Here is a 23,854-nt window from a genome sequence, read left to right as displayed (position 1 = left end):
ACCATCACATGTACATGTACATGTACATGTTCGTTCCAACTACAATCTACACCAAATTGACTGTAGGAAAAATGTTAGACATGCTAAATGGCACTTTATTATGTATTAGTAATGTGCAACATTCAAGTTTGATTTTCAAAGATTCAATGTGCCAAATTATGTCACACCATCTCGTTAAATAACGTAACACAATATAATCAGGATCAATAGATTTTGAAAATTGAGGCCTTGTTTGGTAGATAGGTTTTTTGTCAAATTTGTCTGCTATAAGTTTTTTAAAACTTTAGCTACAATAATCTCAAAAAATTTCTCAAAATTTTTTAAATTATATATTTCAAAATATTTAAAAAAAAGATACTTCAAAAAAATTTTGAAAAACTTCTACAGTAAATTACAATAAAATTTTAGACAAACATCTAAAAAACTCACTTACCAAACAGCGACATGAGTCTGCGCAAGTTCTGACCTTGAAATTAACCTTGCCATCGAGAGGCTCCAATTCATAACATAGTAGTTCAAAAGTGCAAAAATATCTACTACTTGAGCACAAAACTCTTTTTTTTTTTTAATGTCACATGTCTCCATGTGATTTGTAGCCATATCGCTGGGCATGTGTGCCACTTGTGACTTCCTCGCGTGATTACGTTGTATTAAGTGGGAGGAGTCTCTTCATGCATTATTATACGAACACCAAGCGATTAGTCACTTTATGCATGACGCTAAACAAATTTGGAAAAATGACCAATTTAGTCCCTAAATTTTTTTTCCCGTCGATTTAGTCCTTATATATTATTTTTAGTCAATTTGATCCTTAAACTTATATTTCGGTTCCAATCAAGGAATTCAGCGGCGGAGCCACCGCACAATTTCCTTCAATCTCCCAATTGAACAACCCAAAAAGGGTATTTTTGAAATTTCAATGATGGGGCTCTAACAAAAATTAAAAAGAAGTGACATTAAAAAAAATTATACACAAAATGTTGATTACTAAAACAGCAGTAAGAGGAGGAGGAGAAGAATCTCCTCATCATCCCCTTCAACAATGCTGCTACGGCCTCCAATTCATTCGTTAAGCAGCAGACTCTCCCAAACACAATCGGACTCCTACTTCAACCCAAAGCTTGACCCTAAGTCCCTCTCCGCTTCCAAGAAATTTGAGGGCTCCTCCGACTTGGTCAACCTTCGCTACCACATGGGCCTTGTTCTTTCCTCCTCGATCAACATCTACCTCATCTGGTATGGCCGGTGGGCCGCCTCCCACCAGCTCCTCATCAAGGACTTCCTCCTCTCCATCTCCACCTCCGATCGCTGCGCCATTCCTTCCCCCTCCGTCTCCCAGTGGTGGCGCACCGTCTCCCTCTATACCGACCAGACCAACGCCAACATCTCTAACTCCGTCCTCGTCGCCGGGGAGTACTCCGACCCCGCTGCTCCCAAGGCACCCACCTCTCCATGCAGCAGGTCATCGCTATTAACAAGTCCGATCAAAACCCTTCCTTGTCGACCACAAGAACGGCATTTACCTCATCCTCACCTCTGGGGACGTCACTGTCCAAGACTTCTGTCGAGTCGTTTGCGGCTTCCACTACTTCACCTTCTTGTCCGTGGTGGCTACATGATGCCGTACGCCTGGGCAGGCAACTCCGGGAAGCAATGCCCGGAGGTGTGCGCGTACCCGTTCGCTGTGCCCCGCTACATAGGGGGAGGCCGGTCGGGAGCGCTGGCCCCTCCGAATACGGATGATAAGCGTGATCGGGCACGAGCTGGTCGAGCTAGCATCGAACCCACTGGTGAACGCGTGGTATGCGGAGGAGGACCCCACGGCACCGACGGAGATCGGGGACCAGTGCGAGAGGCTGTACGGGACAGGGGGCGGGGGAGGGTACATTGGGCAGGTGATGAGGGACAGAGAGGAAAGGACGTACAACGTGAAGGGGAGGAGAGGTCAAGGGTCAGAAGTTTTTGGTGCAGTGGATCTGGAGTCCTATTTTGAAGGCCTGTGCCGGTCCGAATGAGTTGGACTAGGATTCCCGGAGAGGCAATTCCCCTCTTCTCCTCTCCTGTCCTCCAGAATGCTACTCTACTACAGTCGCAGTAGCACTTTGCTAGTAGCGGAGGAGTAGTAGTTGTTGTAGTATACCACGACGGTAGTACTCCATTATTCTTTTTAAGTCTGTCTGGTAGTCTATATTTTTTAATTTTTGTTACAGCCCCATCGTTGAAATTCCAAAAATACCCCTTTTAGGTTACTCAATTAGGAGCTTGAAGGAAATCGTGCGGTGGCTCCGCCGCTAAGTTCCTTGATTGGAATCGAAATATAAGTTTAAGGATCAAATTGGTTAAAAATAATATATAAGGACTAAATCAACAGGAAAAAAAAGTTTAGGAACTAAATTAGCCATTTTTCCAACAAATTTTATTCATATGGAGAAAATGAATATATATATATATATATATATATATATATATATATATATATATATATGACTACAAATTTTCATTTGATTGTGTGTGTCTATATATATATATATATATATATAACTGGCTATATTATTGTCGTACTATATGATGTAATCGATGACATGCTATAAAATGGTTTAGCTGTACGATCGAAAAGGAATTGGAAAAACTAAATTAAATGCTGCGTAAATTAATACCTGCAGACTTTTTTCCATTCTCTGCTTTCTCATGGTATCATATTATCTGTCTTATACGAGTTGTATTTTCCGACAAAACCATATGCATGCTCCAAGCTGCCAACAACATCCCATGGACCTGCCCATTGATTATTATTATTATTATTATTATAAAAAGAAAAGGGTACTAATTTCATCAACAGTGAATTATATATACGGCGCTTGTACTCATTTCACCAACTTTCAGCGTATACGATCCGAAGATAGAATTCCTATCTTTTCCGAAAAAAAGAAGAAGACCAGAAGATAGGGAAACGTACGGAAGCATTTTCTTGCTTACCATGACTATCAATGTGAACATAGTTGAAACAGAGCCTACAGCCTACCATGCTAGTAGACACTTTCAATTCACATTGTAGGAGCCAAATATAGGAAGGAATAAAAGGATGACCAGTGCATGGGAACAAAGGGACAAGATGATGAGGAAGGGCTTTGTTCCAACTTAACTGGGTGCTGTTATTTGACAGCCTTTTCTTTTCATTCTTTTTTTATTGTTGTTCTATCATGAATCTTGGATTGCCTAGTTAATTCTAAAAAAAAAAAATCATTCAAAATATTCCTCACATTTTGCTAAATGAGTTTTTTGGCCATTCACTTTTAAAATAGTAAATTTACATCTTTTACATAATTAAGTCAATAAAATTTAGTTTCGCTCTAAATTTTCGACCATTTTTTACCTTACTTCCATCTTGTGGCCAAAATATGATCAACTTTTTTAGGGGTAAGAAGATTAGATGCCATTTGTAGTTAAATAAATGGTCTGATCCATATTCACTATTGTTGTAAAAAAAAAAAAGGATTTGACTTGAATTATACTTATTTTTTTAATAAAAAAATGGAATCTGACCTAATTTATATTCATTTTTGTCATTGAAAAAATGGGATTCGACATTTTCGCATACAAAAAATAATTGTACGTCAGCCACGTAGCGATTCTAGACTAAAAAGTTATCGAAAACTTAGATTGAAATTAAATTTTATTAATTTAAATTTGTAAGCAATACAAGGAGAGATAAAAAAAAATTCATTTGATGAAATATGAGACATATTTAGAACGATTCTCCCTTAATTCTAATGTAGAACATTTGATAACGAATGGCATTGTGGAAATTAATTAAAAGCCTTATGGAGCTGCATCCATGTGCTAAGGTGCGCTTTATTCCTTTTGTTTTTCGGTCGGCAAAGAAACCTCTGGCCATCAATATTACTCCATGAGGACTTTGTCAGCCTTTACTTTCTGCCTCCAAAGAGTGTATACGAGAGACGTCCAGACCCACTTGTTTTGTCTAACATGCAACAGCCAATGATACTTTTCGCATTTGGTATAGTACATTGTGTTTTCATGTACTAATTCCGTTCTCTCTCTCTTTTTTTTTTTTTTTCCGTTTGTCGTTTCCTCTCATGTCCGGCGTGCCAAATGACGTCAACTAGAAACGCTAGTGTTTTTCAGTTTTTAATAGGTTGGACAAGTCCGTCTACCGCTCATTCTTTCTTCGCTTGGCCCTCGTTTGGGAGTGGAGGATTTGGACAGAAAAGAAAAGAAAATAAGAAAAAGTTAACTTTTCCTTCATTGGTTAGTTTTTAGTAGGAAAGAAAAAAAGGAAAATGGAAGGATTTAAGAGGATGAATAGTAGGCACTAGACAAAATTTTTCCTCTCAAATTGGAGAGAAAGTTGGAGGAAACTTATGAAAATTTTTTAAAATATCTATTTTATCCTTAAAAATATCTTGAACAAATATTTAATGACTTTCATATCCAAAATTATTCCACTAATTTTCAAAACTCTCAAACAACATAATAATAATCCCTTCTCTTCTCTCCTCTCGTAACTTAAGTTTTCCCTTCTTCTCTTTTCTATCCTAAACTCCCAAACTTAGCTTGATTTAAAATTTTATCAAAGGAGCAATTTCGCTAACACATGTTCGCTCTGTCGGTCCACTTCCTCACTAATGACCAAACTAAAGGCGCTGTTGAATTGAAGCCTCAAGGCTGTATGGATAAGTAATCTATAAATGCTCATATGAGTTATTTGTGGCCTGGAGACATACCTTACCCTGTATCAACCAAAATTAAGACTTTGTTTAATAATTCAATTCAACACTTAAATTTAATAAATTCAAGTCTTAATGTGTTCAGATACATTTAATAACTAGAAATTGAATATTTAAATTAATTAAGTGCCATTGAATCTCCTAAACAAAATTTATTCTAAAAATTAAGTGATAAGCTATTTGCTTATCACTGAATGTGATACAGACTCAAATGTATTAGATTTAATATTTAATAATTCAATAATTTAATGGATTCAAATTTTAGATTTCAATTTTATCAAACGCACTCTAAAACCATTATAGCTTAAAAAAAAAAAAAAAAAAAAAAGAGAGAAAGGGGTAACTTCAAGAAATCTCCCGCTTACTTTTCCATGTTTAAGAAACAAAGCAGGGCAGGGGTGTTAAAAGGATACCCAATGAACCGAAAGAAAATAAATCGCAGTCGGTTTGGGTAGCGGTTTGGTGATTTTGGCACTTACCCGAATGGGTTCGTTTATATGGCCAATTAACAAGTCCCGCGATATTTTTAAGGTGTTGAAAATCAAAGTATACTTATGACAATCGCTTCTGAATAAATAAAATTTTGTATTCAATTTTATGTTGTTGTATCGTTTCACTAGTTTTTTTTTAACTACAAAACTTAGTAATCTTGGATTGCCTATTATAAAAATCAATAAGACGTTATTTAAAGAATACAGACAAAAAATAAAAATATGAATTGTTTGATTACAAAAGCAGAAGTAAGAGTGGGAAGTGGAAAATGGAAAACGGAAAGCATTATAAAAATTTTTTGTTTTCAATGATTTGAATACCTGTACGATCCCAACGGACGGGTATTGGTGAATTAGTGGATTTCCGGCAGGCTTGGGCTACTGAAACCGCTACCCCTCATCTGGCCCAACTATTAAACCTCAATCATGTCCTACAAAACATACCACCTGCCCAGTCTCCAGTGGGCTGATGAGACAGACATTTCAGGAGCCTAATCACAAAGTTTGCACCCACACGACAAATCTGTTTGGGACATGTTGCCCAAAAAAAGAATTCGTTTTTACTCGAAAATCTATCCAAAAGAATATCTTGGTCAAAAGTCAAATTTCTTTTTTTTTTTTTTTAATCACAAACTGATGGGCAGAAAGGTGTCAATCTTGGGACAAGGGGCGTGGACGGTTGCAGCCGTCTCAGCGGTTTTGGTCATTTTCAACGGCGCGTAATTTTAATTGTATACAAAGTAATTTTATTTGCACAATATGTAATTTTAGTACAAAATTTTGCAAGCTTTACACACGGTGTTAAAATCGATGTACAACTTGTGATCTGAATCATACAAATTTTTTTGATCAAATCATACCCACTAACTAACTGTGCAGGGACGGTCTGTCCATCTTAAACTGGGATGTCGGTGAAATGAAATCAACCTTATCTTAAACAGTTCTGCCTATTACCTGTTTGACAGGAAACTTGACAGACACCCGAATTTCCCTGGATTTAGAAACTTTGGAAGTTTTTTTTTTTTTTGGAAACTTTAACTTTAGAATTTTGACCGAACAAGTCTCAACGGGAGTAATTAAAATTTCTAGCGACCAACTTACTTGCCAAAGGCCAACAATAAGGTGGCAAGGAAAGAAGTCCATCCAGTGTACTAGATTTTAATGCCGAAAGCAAAAATCATTCGAAGTGCTGCCTAAAATACGATATACTCGAGCAATGGCTGTGATACTATTATTATTATCAGGGCAATAATCATTTGAAGTGCTATTTAAAATATGAGCTCGCCCATATGGAGCAGTTAAAAATCACCATATACACTTGAGCAACGAGTGGCGATATTGTCAGGACAATAATCTTTTTATCAAAGCAAAATTTACTCAAAATGTAGAGATTATTTTCAATTAATCAAGTTCATAGATTTTTCTTGTTCCATTAAGCACTAATTACTCATCTCTCCATTTTAAGTTTTTGCCCTGCTCTTTTACTCTCCTTATTTTCTACGTCGCTCGCTCATTAATTAGTCAATTATTTTCGTGACTTACTAATTTGATTTTGGCTTTAATATTTTTTTCCTTAAATATTACACCAACCCTCTTCTCTCTCCCCTTATGTATATATATATATATATATATATACACACACACACACTAGCGTTAAGGGCACAATCAATGTGTATGCAATTTCAAAACAATTAAAATGAAATAATTTCATATGAAATTTGTTTTTCGCATAAACACAATTTATATAAAAGAACTTTGATCTATAGGGTTATAGTAATTTGGTAGTTGCAATACTTAAGGCGATAGTGAATAGTTATTTTGATAAAATGTGATTATCAAGATACTATTAAACGCTAAACATAAACATGAATCTCTAAAATAAAAAAAGTAAATTAATTTTTAATTTAAAATTAATAAATAAATTATGCGGGTGTGCCTCAATCATCAGGGGAAACGGATTATCATAGAGCAAAAAATGATTAAAGCAAATGGTGGGTCCGTCGCAAAAGAAAACAAAAAATGGGACCCCAATCGAGAGAATGTGGCGGTGGCGAGTGAGTTTTCATTTTTACGTTTTTTGTTTGGAAGAATTATATATAAATATTTGTTGGAAAACTTTTGTACTCGTGGCAAAATTATTAGAAACTCAATGGAGACGCAAACGCGAGAGGGGGGAATGAAAACAGGCTGACCGGGTGGGCTGGTAAAAAAAATTGTTTATTTCCGGTTTTCCAGAGTCCAACGGCTACAGAGGAGGAGGAGGAGGAGAAGAGTCTTTGGCCCCTCGCAAGTGAGAAGTCTCCACCTACGTAGCCCTTCTTCTAGGGTTTTGTTTTACTCTCTCTTCTTACCCAACGCTTCCCAATTTCCCATTTATTTAAGATTTGTTCGTTCATCCAATTAGATAACTGAAATAATTTAGTATTTCTGGTTTCCAGAAATCAAATCCCCATGTTTCCTTCGCATTTACCTATTTTTATTCCATTTCTTTTCTTCAAATTATTTTCTTTTTATGCTATTTTAATCCTATTGCACAGATCATCATCATACCTTATGAAAAAGCCATAAATTCTCCGATTAGCTGTAGCTTTACAGGTACTTGTGGCTTTTATTTTTTATTTTTTTAAAATTATGTCAAGGTTTTCTTCCCTTCTATATTTTGATGTCTAATAATGCTTGCAGCATAAGGGATTGTGTAGTCCTGGATAGCTGTGCATAATTATTACACTTATCCTAGTTTGTATTAGTTCATTTATTTGGCATCTTCTGGATTTGGGCTCTTTTTTTTTGGTTATTATTCAATTCTGGACTGTTGGTTTCCGTGGATCATGGCTGTAAAGTTTTAGCTATACGTTTTTTTCCCTTTGTGTTTTATCCATGCTAAATTGATGAAATTTTGGTTTATTTTGTATATCAACGTAATAAAGGAGCTATTAACCAGCCAAGGAAGGGTTCGAATCCTGTGGCAATTGGGGGTGGGAAGGGTGGGAGGGTAAAAAAAAAAGTGTACCATGATGTGTAATAAAGGAGCTATTTTTGTTCTTAAGTTTTGAACTTGGAAGCTGGAATTGGATGAGCCTTAATGATTTGCTATCCTAAACTGCATGACGCTTGTGAGTGCAACTAAAACTTAGGGAAAAATGACAATTGTTTTTCTTCATCGCACACACGATCATATGGTGTCTTGACTCTTCTTGCTATTGATTTTTTACCCAATAGAATGGTTTTTTTCCTTCATAGTTTGATTACTTGTCATCTCAAGTGAATTGTTAGTTTGTTAGCAAGCCATTTCTTGCCCATGTTGTCTTTTGATATATATTTATTTAGGTAATGGGAGAGCCGAGATAGATAGTGAGGCGTATATTAAGGCAACAGTGAAGTCCATGAGTACGAGTTCAGTGAACTTGAAACTGTTTTCCATATTTATGCATGGGAACATTTTAAAGAAATATTGGGTCATAATTTGGGAGTAGTTGATTTTAGATAAGTTAATGTTTCTTTTGTATTTGAGAATCTTCTTTCACATGAAATTCCTGTTAAGGGTGACTTTTCTTAAGAGCTTGTTTTAGTTGTTTTACTCCATCATGCCCTTTTCTCCTGCGTTTAATTTTGTTGGAGGTTGTACTTGTAGTCATCTTTTGTTGATCAGTATCCTATGTATAGATTGATGGTATTCCTTGTAAAAGAGGGTGGCGGGCTTTGTATCTTCTATTGTTGATTAGTACTTGAGTGGAGTCTGATGGTTTTGTCTTGCAGTAGCTGTTCATCCTGTTTCTTTTGAGACGTTGGATTGTTTCTGCTTCTTTAATCCATTTGTCTGTTCTTACATAGAGGATTAAGTGTTTTGTCACCTGCTGTATATGGACTTCTATGCACATTTATGTTCTGTATAATCACTTCTTGTATTCTAACGCAGTGAGCAAGTTATCTTTCCGTGAAACTCATTCTTTTGCAGTAAGAATGCCATGTGACGAAATCTTGAAGGCTGTTTTCCCACTTCTTGAAGGTGCTGATCTGGCTAAATGTATGGTGGTTAATAAACAGTGGCGAGAGATTGCTCAAGATGATTATTTCTGGAAATGCCTGTGTGCCAAGAGATGGCCAGCAATATGTAAACGGCCGCAACCTCCGACAGTAACCTACCACAAACTTTTTAAAACCTTTTATAAGCGTCAACATCGCCGGGCACTTCTCCCTCCTAGGCTGTCTTTAAATGACTTGGAATTCTATGTTGACATTTGGACTGAGGACCGTTTAATCTTCTCGGAGGTAGTTCCTGGACCTACCCTCCAGAATGGAATTTGGATCCCACCTCCTGGAATCTGTGATGTGCTTAAGTATCACTTGGAGGGTTCAGGGTATAAGATGATTCTACCTGTTGAGCCAAGGTTTACCATTCCATTGAGTCACTCAGTTTCCGTATCTGTGCTTGTAGTGCGCAAGGATTCCAACAAAGTTGCATGCATAATTGACAAATCTGTGTTTGACTATATAGACCGGACAGCTTATCGGGCTCTAGCATTTGACTACCTTGATATTTCACCTAGCAACCCTTTTGTTTCTGAGATTCGAGCATGGATCTCTTTGTTATTCTTGGATAATGGCAATAATGAAGGGATCATTGATGTTTTTGGTATTGAGTTGGATTTCTGTGATGCTGCCAACTCAGAGGAAGAGGTCCTCTGGCTGCTAGACATTCTTGATTGGAAGTGAAGGGCTGGGTATCTGCTTTCTAGTCTGAACACCTTGCTGCTGAAGATCAAATCTAACCTGGTTGGTGTTGGTTCTTTCAAATCCAAAGTTTGTATATATGTCCCTGTCAATGGTCAATAAGTATCCTGGAAAGCTTTTGATGTTGATCTCTTGTTTGTAACATGCCGAGCTCTGTTTTTCTTGGGCTATCAAAGAGTTCCTGTGGGAAGGGAGTCTTGCTTATTTGTGCTTGAAAATTTCCAAGTTCTGTGGATTAGCTCTTGTATTAGGTTATTGGATGCATTGATCAACGAAAGCTGCATTGTACTGGTATCAAATGTTTGCTTGGCATTAGCCTATGCATCGTTATTGGGTAATTAAGAAGTTTCTCATTCGTTGGGTGTATATCCAAATAATGGACCGTGAACTGTATCTGCTCTGGACTCCTGTTAGGTTTCCTCTCGATGCTATGATTTACTTTAGATCTTTAAATGTCTCATGGTAAAAGTTGGCTTTGTGGATGATATTTGGGTTCGCTGAATATTTTGTTTTATCCAATGGAATGTCTCTCAGTTACCGCTCTTGGTGATCATTTGTTTTTTTTTTTTTTTTTAAATTAACAGTTAACGTCTGCTCAGGTTGTAAAATATCTAGGCTTGATTTCGTAGGTCGGAAGCTTGTGCCTCCCTGGGTTTTAGTGGCACAAGAATGTTGGGAATAAGAGGGTTGGGTCAGTTTGAACTTGGCTCGCTCGATCCGAGGAAAAATCCAATGAGTCCAACCTTTTAGTGAGTTGATTTGAGGTTGAACTTAAAAATTAGGTTTGAATTAAATATGAGTCGAGTTTTGGTCTAATTAGGTTCAAATTCGATATAGATCTGACATTTAAATTACCTATATAAAATAATAGTTATATATAATATTTATATTTTGATATTATATATAATTATATATTCAAATATATTATTACTAAATATATTTTGATATTATATACAATTATATATCTAAATACATTATCTATAATTATATTTTGATATTATATATAATTATATATATAAATTACAAAACATAAAAATACAATTGAAAACTCCTTTATTAGTTTTCTTGAGAGTTAATATTAGTAATGTATTACTGAAATTCTAACTTTTTTTTATTGATTGAGTAAATTTTTGTACTGGCATAATATTGGTTGATTTCTTTTTTTGTCCAAAAACACAAATCATAAAGCTTGTTTTGATTCAAGCCACAAAGTTATGAAGAAGTTCCAGCCTTTGAAGATGTATTGGATTTATGATCATAAATTTTATTATTATTTTTCATGTACTTTAAACGAATTAGATATAAATATTGTTGAAAAATTCTTAGTATATGTAATTTTTAAGAACTATTACTTGTTCATATTTAGTTTTAATGTTATAGTTCTGTTAATTTTAAATTAATTTTACAACTCAATAGTAATTATATTAAAAAAATTAAGGAGTAATAAGTGAGTTTAAATTAAGTCCGAATATTTGGTGAACTAAATATGATCATCACATTTATTAACCCAAAAATCCAAAAATGTTACAAATTAAATAAATTGAGTCTAAACTTAATAAAAGTCCGACTCATTACAAGCTTAGTTGAGGTCTTCTAATTTAATTTGGTCAAGTCTTCTCAACATGCTAATACCAATTTTACCAGGGGCACTTGACTTGGCTTAATGTACGGTGCAAGTGAAGACATCCCTTTCAAGATTCTCAAAGTTCCCCAGGGTGTCAGATAGGAATGAAAACGAGAAATTTAAGGTTTTGACCATTTATCGAGTCGTAACATAAGCTACCGTTATTTGGTATATCCATTAATACAGAATTGTACGCTTGAGGAACATGCACGAGTTCAAATATCAAAATTCTGACGGACTTCCATAATTCAACTGAAATTAATAAAAACTGGAATCTCTAAACTACTTACTCAGGCATTTATTAATTAAGCAACATACATAAAAATCAATAAATATTAATCTGGAAGAAAATGGCCCAAACAGACGTACCATTTATAGACGCTGTCAAAAGGTGAGATCCGCCATGGCTGCTTAAAAGCAACCAGCATCTCGACATTGAGGATCATGATACCTTTAAAAACGGTGCTGTGGATTATCTGGAAGGATTCGTTCACCTGTGAAAGGGTCAAATTTGTATGGTTCGCCAGTCAAAGGGTCGAATCTGATTTGGGGCCGACGAGGTGGACGATCAGCCATTTCTGTTATTTGGGGATCCAACGTCAATCTTCCGCAAGGCTGCAAAGGTGAAGAGCTCGCCTCTTTTGTTAGTTCAACCGATTCTCGAGTCATTATGGGATAGTCGGAAACTAATGCAGAATAGCGGGGCACATAGTTGCCTGACCTGCAAAGAACAACCCATGAACTGATAGCACCAACACCTTTAAAAGGCATGGTAGACCTATTATTCAATAAAGCAGAGCATTAACATAGCCACAAGTTCCTACAATTACTTCCCCATGTTACATGTAAAAGCAAAAGTTCCATTGTCAGATCATATTAGTCAAGACGACAGCTTCATATCTACTTCTTGTCGAGAATGGCATATACAGAAATAGACGAGACAAGAAAGTTCATATTTATTATTGACAAAAGTTTGAAAGGTATGTTCGATCAATGCACCAAATATTGGCATTAGAACAAAGACACCTCCGAAATAAAAATAAAAAATAATTTTTTTGGGAGAAAATCTTGAACGATCATCAATTCAGAAAATATTTTAAGTGGAAGAAATGCAACACGTGCAAGAAGCCCATTGCAAGGGATAAAGAAGATAAGCCAACACAAGCCATGAAATCAAGTTCAAGAAAAGTATGAAACACTAACCTGGGCACTGACAAGTATGCAGGTGAGGCAAGAGAATCCACAACTGGGAAATGGACTTGACTAATGAAGCTGGAAAGCAATCGAAAATCAGGAAGTGGTGGAAAAGATTGCACCTTGTAATACCCATAGACTTAGGTACTGCAACCCATCCAGGGGAACTGTTCTAACAGATGGTGGCTTATCAAGATTTATTGTGCTGGTAGTAATTATAAGGAAAAGGACAAACCTAGACCGTGTCGAGCCCACATGAGGGATAAAAGAATCATCAACTGGCAAATGAACTCTACTGGAGAAGCTGGAAATAGCCACATCACTCTTAATAAGATCTCCTACCCTTGACAAACCACCTGGAGATCGACCCAGAAGCAGCTGGTCAACCTGATGCTACATCCAGAAGATAAGTTGTTCAATTAATCACTACTGCATGTCAACAGTTGCAAAACCAAAAGCATCAAATGCCTAATATGATTGCAGGACAAATACCCTAGAAATTAATGCGGCAAGATAAACTCCTCTGTTTTCTTTGTCTGCTCCTGATAACATAAACTATAGAGGAAGACATGAGAAAGTAATTATCGAAGTAATTAAAAAAAAGCAGCTTTAAATATTCAAATTCCAACTGTAAATACACAAAAGACGAGATATGGATATATCTAATAGTTGATAATTTGAATAATTCACACATTTTGACAAAGCTGAACCTGGTCAAGGACAGATATAGCAGCGGATTCAGGTAGTTTTTTGAGACTGGTCAAGTTTTGAATGTCAATCTGCCAATTATAACACATCAAACTTTAGGCGGAATACAGCAATAATAGCTAATACGGTGACCTCAAGAGCTCATACTTTCTCAGTTGTCATTATTGAAAAGACTGAAAGAACTTTGAACAAAACTTATTGAAGGAGAATGCACAGAACAAAACCAAACAGCAAGCCAATGGAAAGTTTTTAAGCAAATATACTATATAACTTCATCATGATTTTCCATAAGAATAAACAGAAAATGGACACTAATGAATTATAAATATCATCAAACAAAATTACATTCAACGCTTATAATATCTATCCAAACAATAAGTGCACCAGATCTATGTACATGTTATCATTCAACAGACTAATAACTAAATATTTCAGTAGCCAATTAATTGCTCATTCTTTGCTAAGTGCCCAATTGCTTCTCACCTAAAATATAGCATAACATGTTCCTGCCTTGACTTTCGGAGTAGCAATACCAGTGGGCTGCTCTCTAATGTGAAATTCTTTGAAGCAGCAGGATATACAATCAATGCACACCATTTTAAGGCAATAAAACTTTACAATCTAACTTGGAACTTTAACAGCACATGCAGTTAGATTTCAAGTTACTTCATCAGATATATTCGTAATGTCTTTAGTTCATGAAGATCTAACAGATGATATTGATTTGGAAGTCAGCTCCACCCAATCAAACAGGACTTCTGGATGTTTTTTGTAAGATGCAAGCAAAAAATTTACAGCATTCAAGTCAATTTAACATTTCTCACTAAAGCTCCAGCAATATAATGATGTCTAACAAAGCATTAATATTAAAGCTTACATTTAGCTCTAAAACTTACATCAAATCGAGTAGCAATACCAAGTCGCAATATCCTAAGTAGCCGTTCTCTGACGCTTAAAGGTAATAACAGTACAGCCACTTCATAAGGATCCTCATACTCAACTTCCTGATGTCACAATGAAAAAGAAACACCAACTTCAGTTTAGCTTAATTCAGTTATCAGAATTAACAACTTGACAACTAAAAATTGATGACAGGCTATCCAAATTTTCAAACAGTCTCCACACTTTGCAACCAAAATCTATCATATGCAAACAGGGAAATAAGGTCAACTCGCCAGCTATAGCTCAATCCTGGCCGAACTGCATAACCATTCCTGCATTTCGTTATTTCTATTTCTTTCACATGACATGAGCATATCAAGCAACAATATCATCTACAATTGCTCAGGTAAATTCAACTAAACAAGACAACAAGGGATACCTGGACACAGGAAAAAATTTGAAAACTAGAATATCATTTCACAAAGGAACAAGGAGAGCTAGACTACCAAAGGTTAAAAGCAAAACAATTATGTTAAAAGAAAAACGCACCACTGACAAAAATATGTCATGCATCCCATTTCCAGGTGCATTTAGATTAAAAAACATCAGCCAACAGCACAGCACCATACATGCATATTATGGAAACAAAGTGGGTTGTGAATGCAATCAATGTTTCTCCCCTCAACTTTCAGATCCATGTAATTTCTGAAATTTAAAAACCTAGTTTTTTGGGGCCTATTATTTTTCCAGAGCATTTCACTAAATGCTTAGGATTCCAGTCAAGTATAGTTTTCTTCATAGTCTGCTTGTTCTGTGAAACCAATGCTTGCCAATTTGATTTTCAGAACCATAAAAGCACATGTCTAGGTATAAAAGGCTCACTTTGTAGGAGGTGAAACAAGATAAATCTAGAGGTGGCAAAATGGATAAATGGTTTTTCTTAAATGGTTGGTGGATGCAATTAATCCAATCCAATTACAACCGTTAAACAAATGAATCTAAATGGATAGGATTTAAATAGATACAGCAAAACCACAATCCACCCATTTAACAATTTAACAGTTCCAATGGCTGCACTCACAGCACTTTCACATCTTTTCATTGGTGATCTTTTTGAACTTCAGGAAATATAATAGCTCTCTGTCTACAATCCAAACAAATTTCTGTACTCCTTGTTCCTTGGACTTTTTCTCATTTTCAGAAGCTGTTTCATAAAAATTTTTTGTGTACCTTTTTTCTGCATTTCTTGTTTTTGCTTTTCCCTTACAATTCAGAACACACACACACACTCTAGTGAATCTTTATTCATGCTACATCATCCCGGTTTGGAGTTAAATTCCAAAGTTTACACATGTAGCAGTTGCCAGTGTATATGCAATCAGTGTATAAAAGATTTACCTATGTATAAATTGATTCACCACTCTAATTTACGCTCCACATTTATTGTTTCCTAATTAACTTGGAAAAAATTTCCTTGGGTCCAAATCTCCAATAGTTAAGATTCCAAAATTACTTTAGTTGTATTGCAAATAAATCAGCTTATACTTTTACAATAGAAAATTTTGCATGGATTATGTTACCAATAAGAAACTCATGTCAATTTTGAGTTTCAACATGACATAAGCTAGTCACGTATAATTAACAATGGACATTTTAAATTTCTTGTATAATCAATGAAAAACAAAACACAAGACGTTAGATTCTTATGAAAGAATTCATTAGAAAATATTAGAATTTACAGTTCGGCTAATGGGTCATTAAGACTAAGAAAGGTCTCATGTGTTAGTTTTTTTAAATAAGTGTATCTAATTCGGGAAAGTGTCACAATTCAGTGGGTGCAATAAATATGAGTGCGTGTATTTACATAGTAATTCAGATGTGATTTAGGTGTTTTAACGAGTGCCCATTGGGCACCTATTACAAAGATCCTATAACTTAACCCTAAAACTCTAGATTACTAAAATTGTCCAAATTTATCCCATACCTCCACCAGAAAACTAGTAGTAGAAATTTGACCATATGAATGTTATCTATAAATTCTCTGACTTGAACTGTATCCTAATATTGCCATAAAATTTAGATAAAGCATCTTATTGGAATCTATATATATATATATATATATATATATTTATATGAAAGTAGCTATTTTAATCACAGTCTTTCTCACTCCTATGTGGCATGCCTAATTGAAGAGAATTAACGGATTATGGGTTACTTGGATTTTACCCATATTGAATCCTATTTGAATTATATTACATGTTTAAAAATTATCTCTAATTTTAAAATAATTTTAAAAAACAACTAATCTTATCTTAATGGTATCTGCTTTCTATCAAATTATTACAATGATTACATTATATGCTTAAAAATTATCTTTAATTTTAAAATAACTTTAAAAAATAACTAATCTTATCTTAATGATATATGCTTTCTACCAAATTATTACATAGAAATATAGTAAAACCTTTTTAAATAACAATTATTGAAATCTTACATATCCCATGAATTACTTCCTGTCATCACCATATCATTGATTAGTATTCAAATTGTTTATCATCTTTTCTTAATTTTGAATTAACTTAGTGTAAAAAAGAAAATTAACTGTTACACCGACAGATTTACCAATATTATTGAAAATTGAGTATTTATTGAACTTGAAAAATGGATTAATCGATTTTTTTCTACTTAATTAAGTATGAATATATAATTCTAGGTTTATGGTCTTTATAAAAATTTAAATTATCTAAAAGAATATTTATAAAAAAAAGAATATCTACCAAGTCTTGGATATGGGGTACATTATTTGATATATACTATCATATTATAGTGAAAGAATGTAAACAAATTTTTAAAAATTAGTAAATAATTGAACATTAAAATTAATATGAATGAGCATGTAGAACTGTTGTTAATTTTTATATTTAAATTATTCATATTTGTATAAATTCACAATAAATAAATAAAAAAGACCGTGCTAAGGCATGGGTAAAATTCTAGTAGTTAATTGAAAAAAAAAATTGTAGCAAAAAGGTGAACCTTTTGCTTTCAAGGAGTTCAGTACTTGAGAATGTATATAGTGGAAGAACACATAATTAGCAACTAAGGGGAATTATGAAAAGAGATGAAATAAAGCCACAAAAACAAAAGGATTTTTTCACTGTATTAATAAATTGACAAGGCTTCTTATCAACATTTTGACTGCTGTTTTTTAATTCCCAATCTCTCCAGACTTCCAATTCTTGTGATGTCTTTACTGTGTAGAACCCACTTTAACGGTGATGTTTTATCATTAAAGCTAGTATTACAGACCCACAACGAAAGTAACAGATGTACAGCTGGGTTGGCGTGAAGCCATCATTGTATAGGGTTAAATCTACTTTGCTAGTCCAAGCCTATTCTTTCTTTGATAGGTGGATTTATATGGATGACATGGTAATCCATATAAATGTACTTGTGTGGTTGGGTTTAAATGGTCATCCATGTAAAGTCATTAAATTTTTCTTAATCATCCCTATCCATTTAAGCTTGGTTTATTTGGATGGATAAATGGATATGGATCCAAGTTGCTACCTCTACATAAATCCTAAGTTTGGGAGCTTTCATGTGTACAATTTGCTCTACCAAAGCCAGATTATGAAGGATAAATAACTAATGTTAGACATGGAATGGCAGACTCAAGCTCTAGAGGTGCATTACCTTTTGAGCCACCTTTTGCGAACCAGATGTACAATCACTGGACAAAGGAATTCCCAAATTGGCACTTGGGGTGTGACTTGGAACCTTATTTGCTTTTTTCTCGTGTGAGTCGTCACGTAAGCGCTTCTTGCTTCTGTCAATTGGCCTTGCTACTTCTATCTGTTACCAAACAGTAGTTAACCCCAATAAATCTTATTCGGAATAACCCTAATACATCTCACTAATATGAATTCACTCCTGCAGTTGAATCAGTAAGTGATCTAAGATAAGAGCAGCTTTAATTACCGAAAGCATAGACGTTGGACCTCCTCTAGGCCATTGTACTGTCTTCCCATTCATTCCCCTTATAGCATTTTCAAGATCCTATTATCATAATTGAGAAAACGAGTCATGTAGTTAAAATCACATTCCCGCCAGACTAGATTCTTTATTTTTTTTGACAAAACGGTTGCCACTTAACTTGAAAATACCACGCAAAAATTCAAACACCATGAGTTCAAGTAAAATTGATACTGCATTTTCATTGGAAAGAGGACATCATGTCAAAACAAAAAAAAAAAAAAAGGAAAAACCCACACTGAACCTTTCTGAGTTATACATTCAAATCATTTTGCTAGGTAAGAATGCCAGCCAAAATGATTTGCAGTTCTAACTTCCAATTAAAAAGGGCAGCATTAGAGGAGAAACTGGAAGCAATAAGAATGTATTGCTAACCAGGTCAAACTTCAAACAGCTATAAATAGACAAGTCTAGAGTACAATTCAACCATGATGGGTGTGTGTGTGTGAGAGAGAGACAGAGAGGGGGGGTCGGGTGAAAGAAATGCAATAGAAATCAAAATCCCCAAAATCTGTAAGCGCCTTGAAGAAAAATATTCAATACTTATAGTGGACATGAAAATTACTGAGCCTCATGACCTTTACTATCCTGGAATCACTATCAACCTATTTACTACTTATCATGCCAAATGAAACAACTGTTAGCCTAGCAATTTACTTTCCTCAAACCACCAAGATGCTCATTCTGTATTTCATTGTTGTCAGTTCCCTCCATCTTTTTTTTAATAAACCTTCAAATGACTCCTCTAAAAAAAGTAGAATTCAGTTGACACAATAAGATGCACACTTGTTCATAACATAGAATAAAGAAATCCCGTTCGCCTTAATTCCCCCTGGCAAAAGAAATTACCATACAAGTCATTGCAATTTTAGACATACTCAGAAAATATGTCACAACACTGAACTGATGTATGCCAGATATATGAAGAGTAATAAAAGGCCAACTTACTGCTCGTTTGGTAAAGTGGACAAACCCAACAGGGGAGCTACCCTTTCTCCACAGCACTACTTTTTCTATCTGAAAGCATGATGATTTCAGCATCAATCATCAATTGAATCACCAAAATTTCAAATTCAAGTTGCAATTAACCAACCTCTCCGAAAGGCTCAAATAATTTCTTCAAATAGTTTTCATCAGCACTAAATGGAAGGTTCCTGATAAATGCAATTTTGATCTGAAATCGCAGAGAGTTCTATGGTAAGACATCAAAACACGAGTTGAAGACAGCATGCCTTAGAAAAAGAAATATGTAGTTCAAGGACCTTGGCTAGGGCAGCTGGATCAATTTCAGGTTGATCCTCAACCCATTGAACAGCTGGATGCAGATTACCACCAAGCATAAAATCTGCTTTCGAACCAACCCGAAATGCCCTCGCAGCGGCCTGTTTTTGAGAATTTTGAAGGAGGCAGGTTCAAATTTCTGAATCAACTATAGTCTTTGGATTTTGTAAGCTGGAGAATGTTATATCTAAATTAACAAGGTAGAGATTTTGGATTCATAATCTTCCCTCATCTGTATTTATTCTTATGATTAGATTCGAAGTGGAAAGATTGCATAATCAGAAGCATTATATTGATTGGCAAAGATGCAGAAATCATGCATCAACAACCAAGGTTATTTTTTAGCTATCTTGAAATAATCTTAACAGAATTGAACAGGGATGCGAAACTACCTCACGACAAGTTTAATCATAAAGCATCTTGCTTAAGAGGATAAGAAGTAGAAGAGACCTAGTCCAAATCAGAAGTTCAAAGAAATATACTCAAGGAACAAGGGTTCATGAAAAACTTCAGGTAGAATCAGAAAAAGCTATGCCAAGCATTTGGAAGAACAAAAAATAGGTGACATCAGATTCATAACGCAAGTGATTTTAAAAAAGAGATGGGACATCTTACTGATATAGTTTTTGACAATTCAAAGATATTAATCCAACAAAATAAAAGCACTGGTAATTTAAGAATCAAGATATGAAGGAGTGTATTTAAGGAAACTATACGACGACAGAAAGTTGAGGAGATGAAACAGAACTAGCTTTAAGAAACACATGGTTTGAGAAAGATTGCAAAGATAAAGATGTCATAGTTTGGAAGCAAACTTTGCTTTTAGATTGTGTTAACACCCTCAGTCCAACGTATGATTTTATAATTTATTGGCACAACTTCTCAAGTAAATGTTACAAGCATATTACAGATTACAGAAAATTGGGAGCATGAGAAATATGCCATAAATTATTCTCCAATAATTTGTGTTTTAAGCAGTGTGATTGCTTCTTATTATTTAATCTTTTGCATAAGATCAGGGAGAATGGTAGCTTTCGATCCAATGATCGTCAAAGTTATCCACCCATCATTCATTAGAGGACAATAAGCAGAGAACAACTTGCACTGCTTAAGAGAGGGTATGTACAAAACTTATATCTCAACATCTTATAGAGGCCAATGGAATATTGATGATGAAACATTTTTTAAAATCTAAGAGAGATGTCTGTAGAATCCTGAGATTTAACCCACTCCCACAGCAAGAGTTACAAGTAATAAACTATGGAGGAGACAAATATTGAGCCTAAACGAACTCGGTTTAAGATTCAACAGAGAAAGTCTGGAAAAGATTATGAAGAAGATACTTATCAGATGCAGCTTTTAATCAGAAAAGGAAAATAAAATTTCTTAGTAAATCAGCTAAATCTGAGAAAATATTGACAAAAGAACAAGATTGGACCTGCTGAACAATGTTTGAGTAAAGCAAATAATATATCAGCGTTAAAGGTAGAGATCATAATGCATTGATGAAGATGACCATCAATTAGTCATCACGATTCATAATTTTGTATAGAAATTTCTCGTGTTTCATAGCAGAAAAGTTAATTGATAGGCTAATGCACTAAGTTTTAGATTAACAAATGCACCATCTGTTAGCCCAGATTTAGTACCCACCCTCAGTGGATCATTCAGATTTAACATTTATTTTTATGGAGATTGAAGTGAATTATAATCCTTGTTTTGTCTTTTAACAAGAATATGGAGCAACTGGAACCAAGAGTCAAAACCACGAACCTGAGCTTCTAGCCTGTATGATTTGAGATGCAAAACGAGTCAAGCAACACGAGTCAAAAACAATATCCCCATATGTGAAACACTGATCAGCTAGGGTAAAGATTCATTGAGCAAATTAGGATGGCAGGAAAGAGAACTTACAGCATGAGAGGAGAACTTCACAAAAGCAAAACCACGATTTCGTTGCTTTATAGATTTTGTTTCTCCCACCGGTGAGGCAAGATCAACAGAAATAACATCAGGAAAAACCTATACTAAGAAAAGGAAATGCAGGTAAGGTGTCTTGTAACCTTTGAAATTATATACAACTAATTAACTGTATGCAACTCAGAGGTGTACCTGACGTATAATTCCCTCAAATTCATAAGTACTCCAACCTTCAAGACAGAATGCACCAATCAGGTACTGTTTAAGAACTTTAAAACTATAGAATGAAAGAAGTGCAATCTGGCACCAAAGGAAAAGTTCATACAGAAGACCAGATAAAGAAACACTTGTCAACTAAATCACATGATACCAATAAATAGAAATGTATATGGAACATATTTTCATACACTTCATGAAAATGGTGAACTGTATTTTTTTTTACCAGAAAGACAAAAGCAAATAACTCTGGGAGGACAAGCAAATGGCAGTTGGTGTGCAATCTTCTACAAGCAGATATTAGGCAAGAAATGAACCTTTATTGAGGTTTCCGAAAAACAAAGTATCCTGCTCTTTAGACGGGAGAACACCGATTTTCTTTCCATCTAGCTGAGTCGTAAAGGTCAGAAGAAATATGGTTCAACAAGAATTCTAAATCCATAATCAATTTTCAATCCAATTAGTAACAAAGTATGGTGCAGAAGATGCAATATTTACCACAAATCCAGATTTTTCTCTCACGGCCTTCTCAGCAGCCTCTTTTGTTGCAAAACGCACAAAGCAAAAGTCCTAAAATGCCACAGATAACAATGAGAAACCATGTGATTCCATTCTTCCGCTTGTGTGATTAATTTCTCTTTATGAGATAGTGAGACGAGAGACAAGAAATGTTGAGCATCATAGTCGATAACAGAAACAAGTAGAGCAACAAAAACATGTTAAGCAAACCTTTATGCTGCCTTTTTGATCCTTTATAAGACGTATTTCAACAATTTCCCCACAATGAGAGAATATCTGGAAAAGCAAAGATGCTAAAATTACGTGCAGAAGTAAAGGATGTGTTAATCGATCCTTGATTCGTTCATTTCAAGACAGAAAAGCCTGGAAAGGACAACCAACCTCATGGATAGTACTTTCAGTCACTGTGTGAGGCAAACCGCCAACAAACACTTCAGAACCCTTAACTGCATCTCAGCCAACAAAAGTTTTCCCATTAACCGTCGGCAACTTCACTAGGAGAAGAATTGAATAGAAACAGAAACCGAAATGAACCAGTATACAAACAAGACAAAGAGATAACCTCGGATTTTTCATCTCAAGTGAAGCTTGACAAATAACAGAAGTTGCATTAACGAATTGTAAGACATGTTTGTTTTGACTAGTACAAGTTATTGCCAAACAGAAACTTTTAGGATGAAATTAACAAGCTCAGTAACGGTCCTATCAGGAAATCACTTGCTGCAGTAGGCACTGGAAGAGTGAAATTTCAACGCACATTTGAATACAAGCTTACCATGATGCTCAGCAAACTGGCTCATCCCTCACTGAGGAGGCTTCTATTCACGAAAACAGATTTAAGGTTCTCAACTCCAGCAAAAGCAACACCCCTGAAAAAAAAGAAATGCTTCTCCCATCAAGCAAAAAGAACGGAAAATTTTGATGATCAAGCGAACCAGTTAAAGCAATATACGAGGGTAAAACCGTGCGAGAGTGAAAGAGATGGAGCATAATACGAGGATAATACTCATTTGCTGGATTTGTGCTATGAAAGAAAAGAAAAACGATAGATTTCGAGGGAATTCAAGTAACAATACCAAAGAAGGAATAAAGGCTGGAAATATCTTTTGATTGAAGTGAAAACTAGAGCAAAGGAAAATAATGGACGACTTGTCAGATATGATGAATCATGCATGGGTAATAAATTCAGATAGTGAAGATGCTAATTAACCAAGGTGGTTGAGGAATTTAGCGAATGGAGCAGCCCTAGTTATTGAATCCGCAGGCGCAGAGGCCGGTAGTTCCGGTCGCAGAATCTTTCGGTTGAACGAATATGGTTTGGCTTGATGATTTTACAATAATGTCCTTGTTAGTTATTGCCGGTTTGCCGCCTTTACCGTCCTATACGTACAATTAAATCAAACAAACAAACGAAAAAAAACATATGGGATGTGTGTATACACACACACACGCATATATATATATATGTACATGTAACATCTATATCTATATGTATTCAAGAAGAG

The 23,854-nt window shown here is 35.1% G+C and overlaps 2 protein-coding genes and 1 pseudogene across 15 annotated transcripts; 2 read left to right on the top strand and 1 right to left on the bottom strand.

Annotated features, from left to right (window-relative positions):
• Positions 1–1,042: 1,042 nt before the first annotated feature.
• LOC113698883 (protein EXORDIUM-like 5) lies at positions 1,043–2,025 on the top strand (annotated as a pseudogene).
• Positions 2,026–7,356: 5,331 nt separating this feature from the next.
• LOC113698975 (F-box protein At5g39250-like) lies at positions 7,357–10,512 on the top strand. 8 transcript variants are annotated; one of them, XM_027222612.2, is made up of 3 exons: positions 7,357–7,529; positions 7,777–7,834; positions 9,195–10,512. In XM_027222612.2, the coding sequence occupies exon 3, from the start codon at positions 9,200–9,202 to the stop codon at positions 9,950–9,952; it is 753 nt and encodes a 250-aa protein (XP_027078413.1). In that variant the 5' UTR covers positions 7,357–7,529; positions 7,777–7,834; positions 9,195–9,199; the 3' UTR covers positions 9,953–10,512. The 8 variants fall into 8 exon arrangements, with proteins under 8 accessions (XP_027078413.1, XP_027078410.1, XP_027078415.1 ...); XM_027222609.2 differs by having other exon boundaries at positions 9,156–10,512; XM_027222614.2 differs by having other exon boundaries at positions 7,357–7,536.
• A 1,228-nt stretch (positions 10,513–11,740) lies between these two features.
• LOC113700123 (heterogeneous nuclear ribonucleoprotein Q-like) lies at positions 11,741–23,716 on the bottom strand. 7 transcript variants are annotated; one of them, XM_072057086.1, is made up of 20 exons: positions 23,560–23,663; positions 23,426–23,471; positions 23,125–23,218; positions 22,731–22,795; positions 22,560–22,625; positions 22,329–22,400; positions 22,148–22,220; positions 21,807–21,844; positions 21,609–21,716; positions 19,676–19,795; positions 19,507–19,587; positions 19,362–19,430; positions 18,360–18,437; positions 18,075–18,233; positions 14,393–14,500; positions 13,499–13,567; positions 13,281–13,343; positions 13,024–13,181; positions 12,798–12,866; positions 11,741–12,315 (listed from the first exon to the last, which is right to left on the bottom strand). In XM_072057086.1, exons 3-20 carry the CDS (start codon positions 23,147–23,149, stop codon positions 12,048–12,050), a joined length of 1,689 nt encoding a protein of 562 aa, XP_071913187.1. In that variant the 5' UTR covers positions 23,150–23,218; positions 23,426–23,471; positions 23,560–23,663; the 3' UTR covers positions 11,741–12,047. The 7 variants fall into 7 exon arrangements, 6 of the variants coding, with proteins under 6 accessions (XP_071913187.1, XP_071913186.1, XP_071913188.1 ...); XM_072057085.1 differs by lacking the exon at positions 23,426–23,471 and having other exon boundaries at positions 23,560–23,716; XM_072057087.1 differs by having other exon boundaries at positions 13,024–13,175; positions 23,426–23,679.
• Positions 23,717–23,854: the final 138 nt, after the last annotated feature.

Source organism: Coffea arabica, chromosome 7c (assembly GCF_036785885.1).
Source record: "Coffea arabica cultivar ET-39 chromosome 7c, Coffea Arabica ET-39 HiFi, whole genome shotgun sequence".
Lineage (NCBI taxonomy): Eukaryota > Viridiplantae > Streptophyta > Magnoliopsida > Gentianales > Rubiaceae > Coffea > Coffea arabica.
This window is presented reverse-complemented; position numbering and strand designations above follow the sequence as displayed.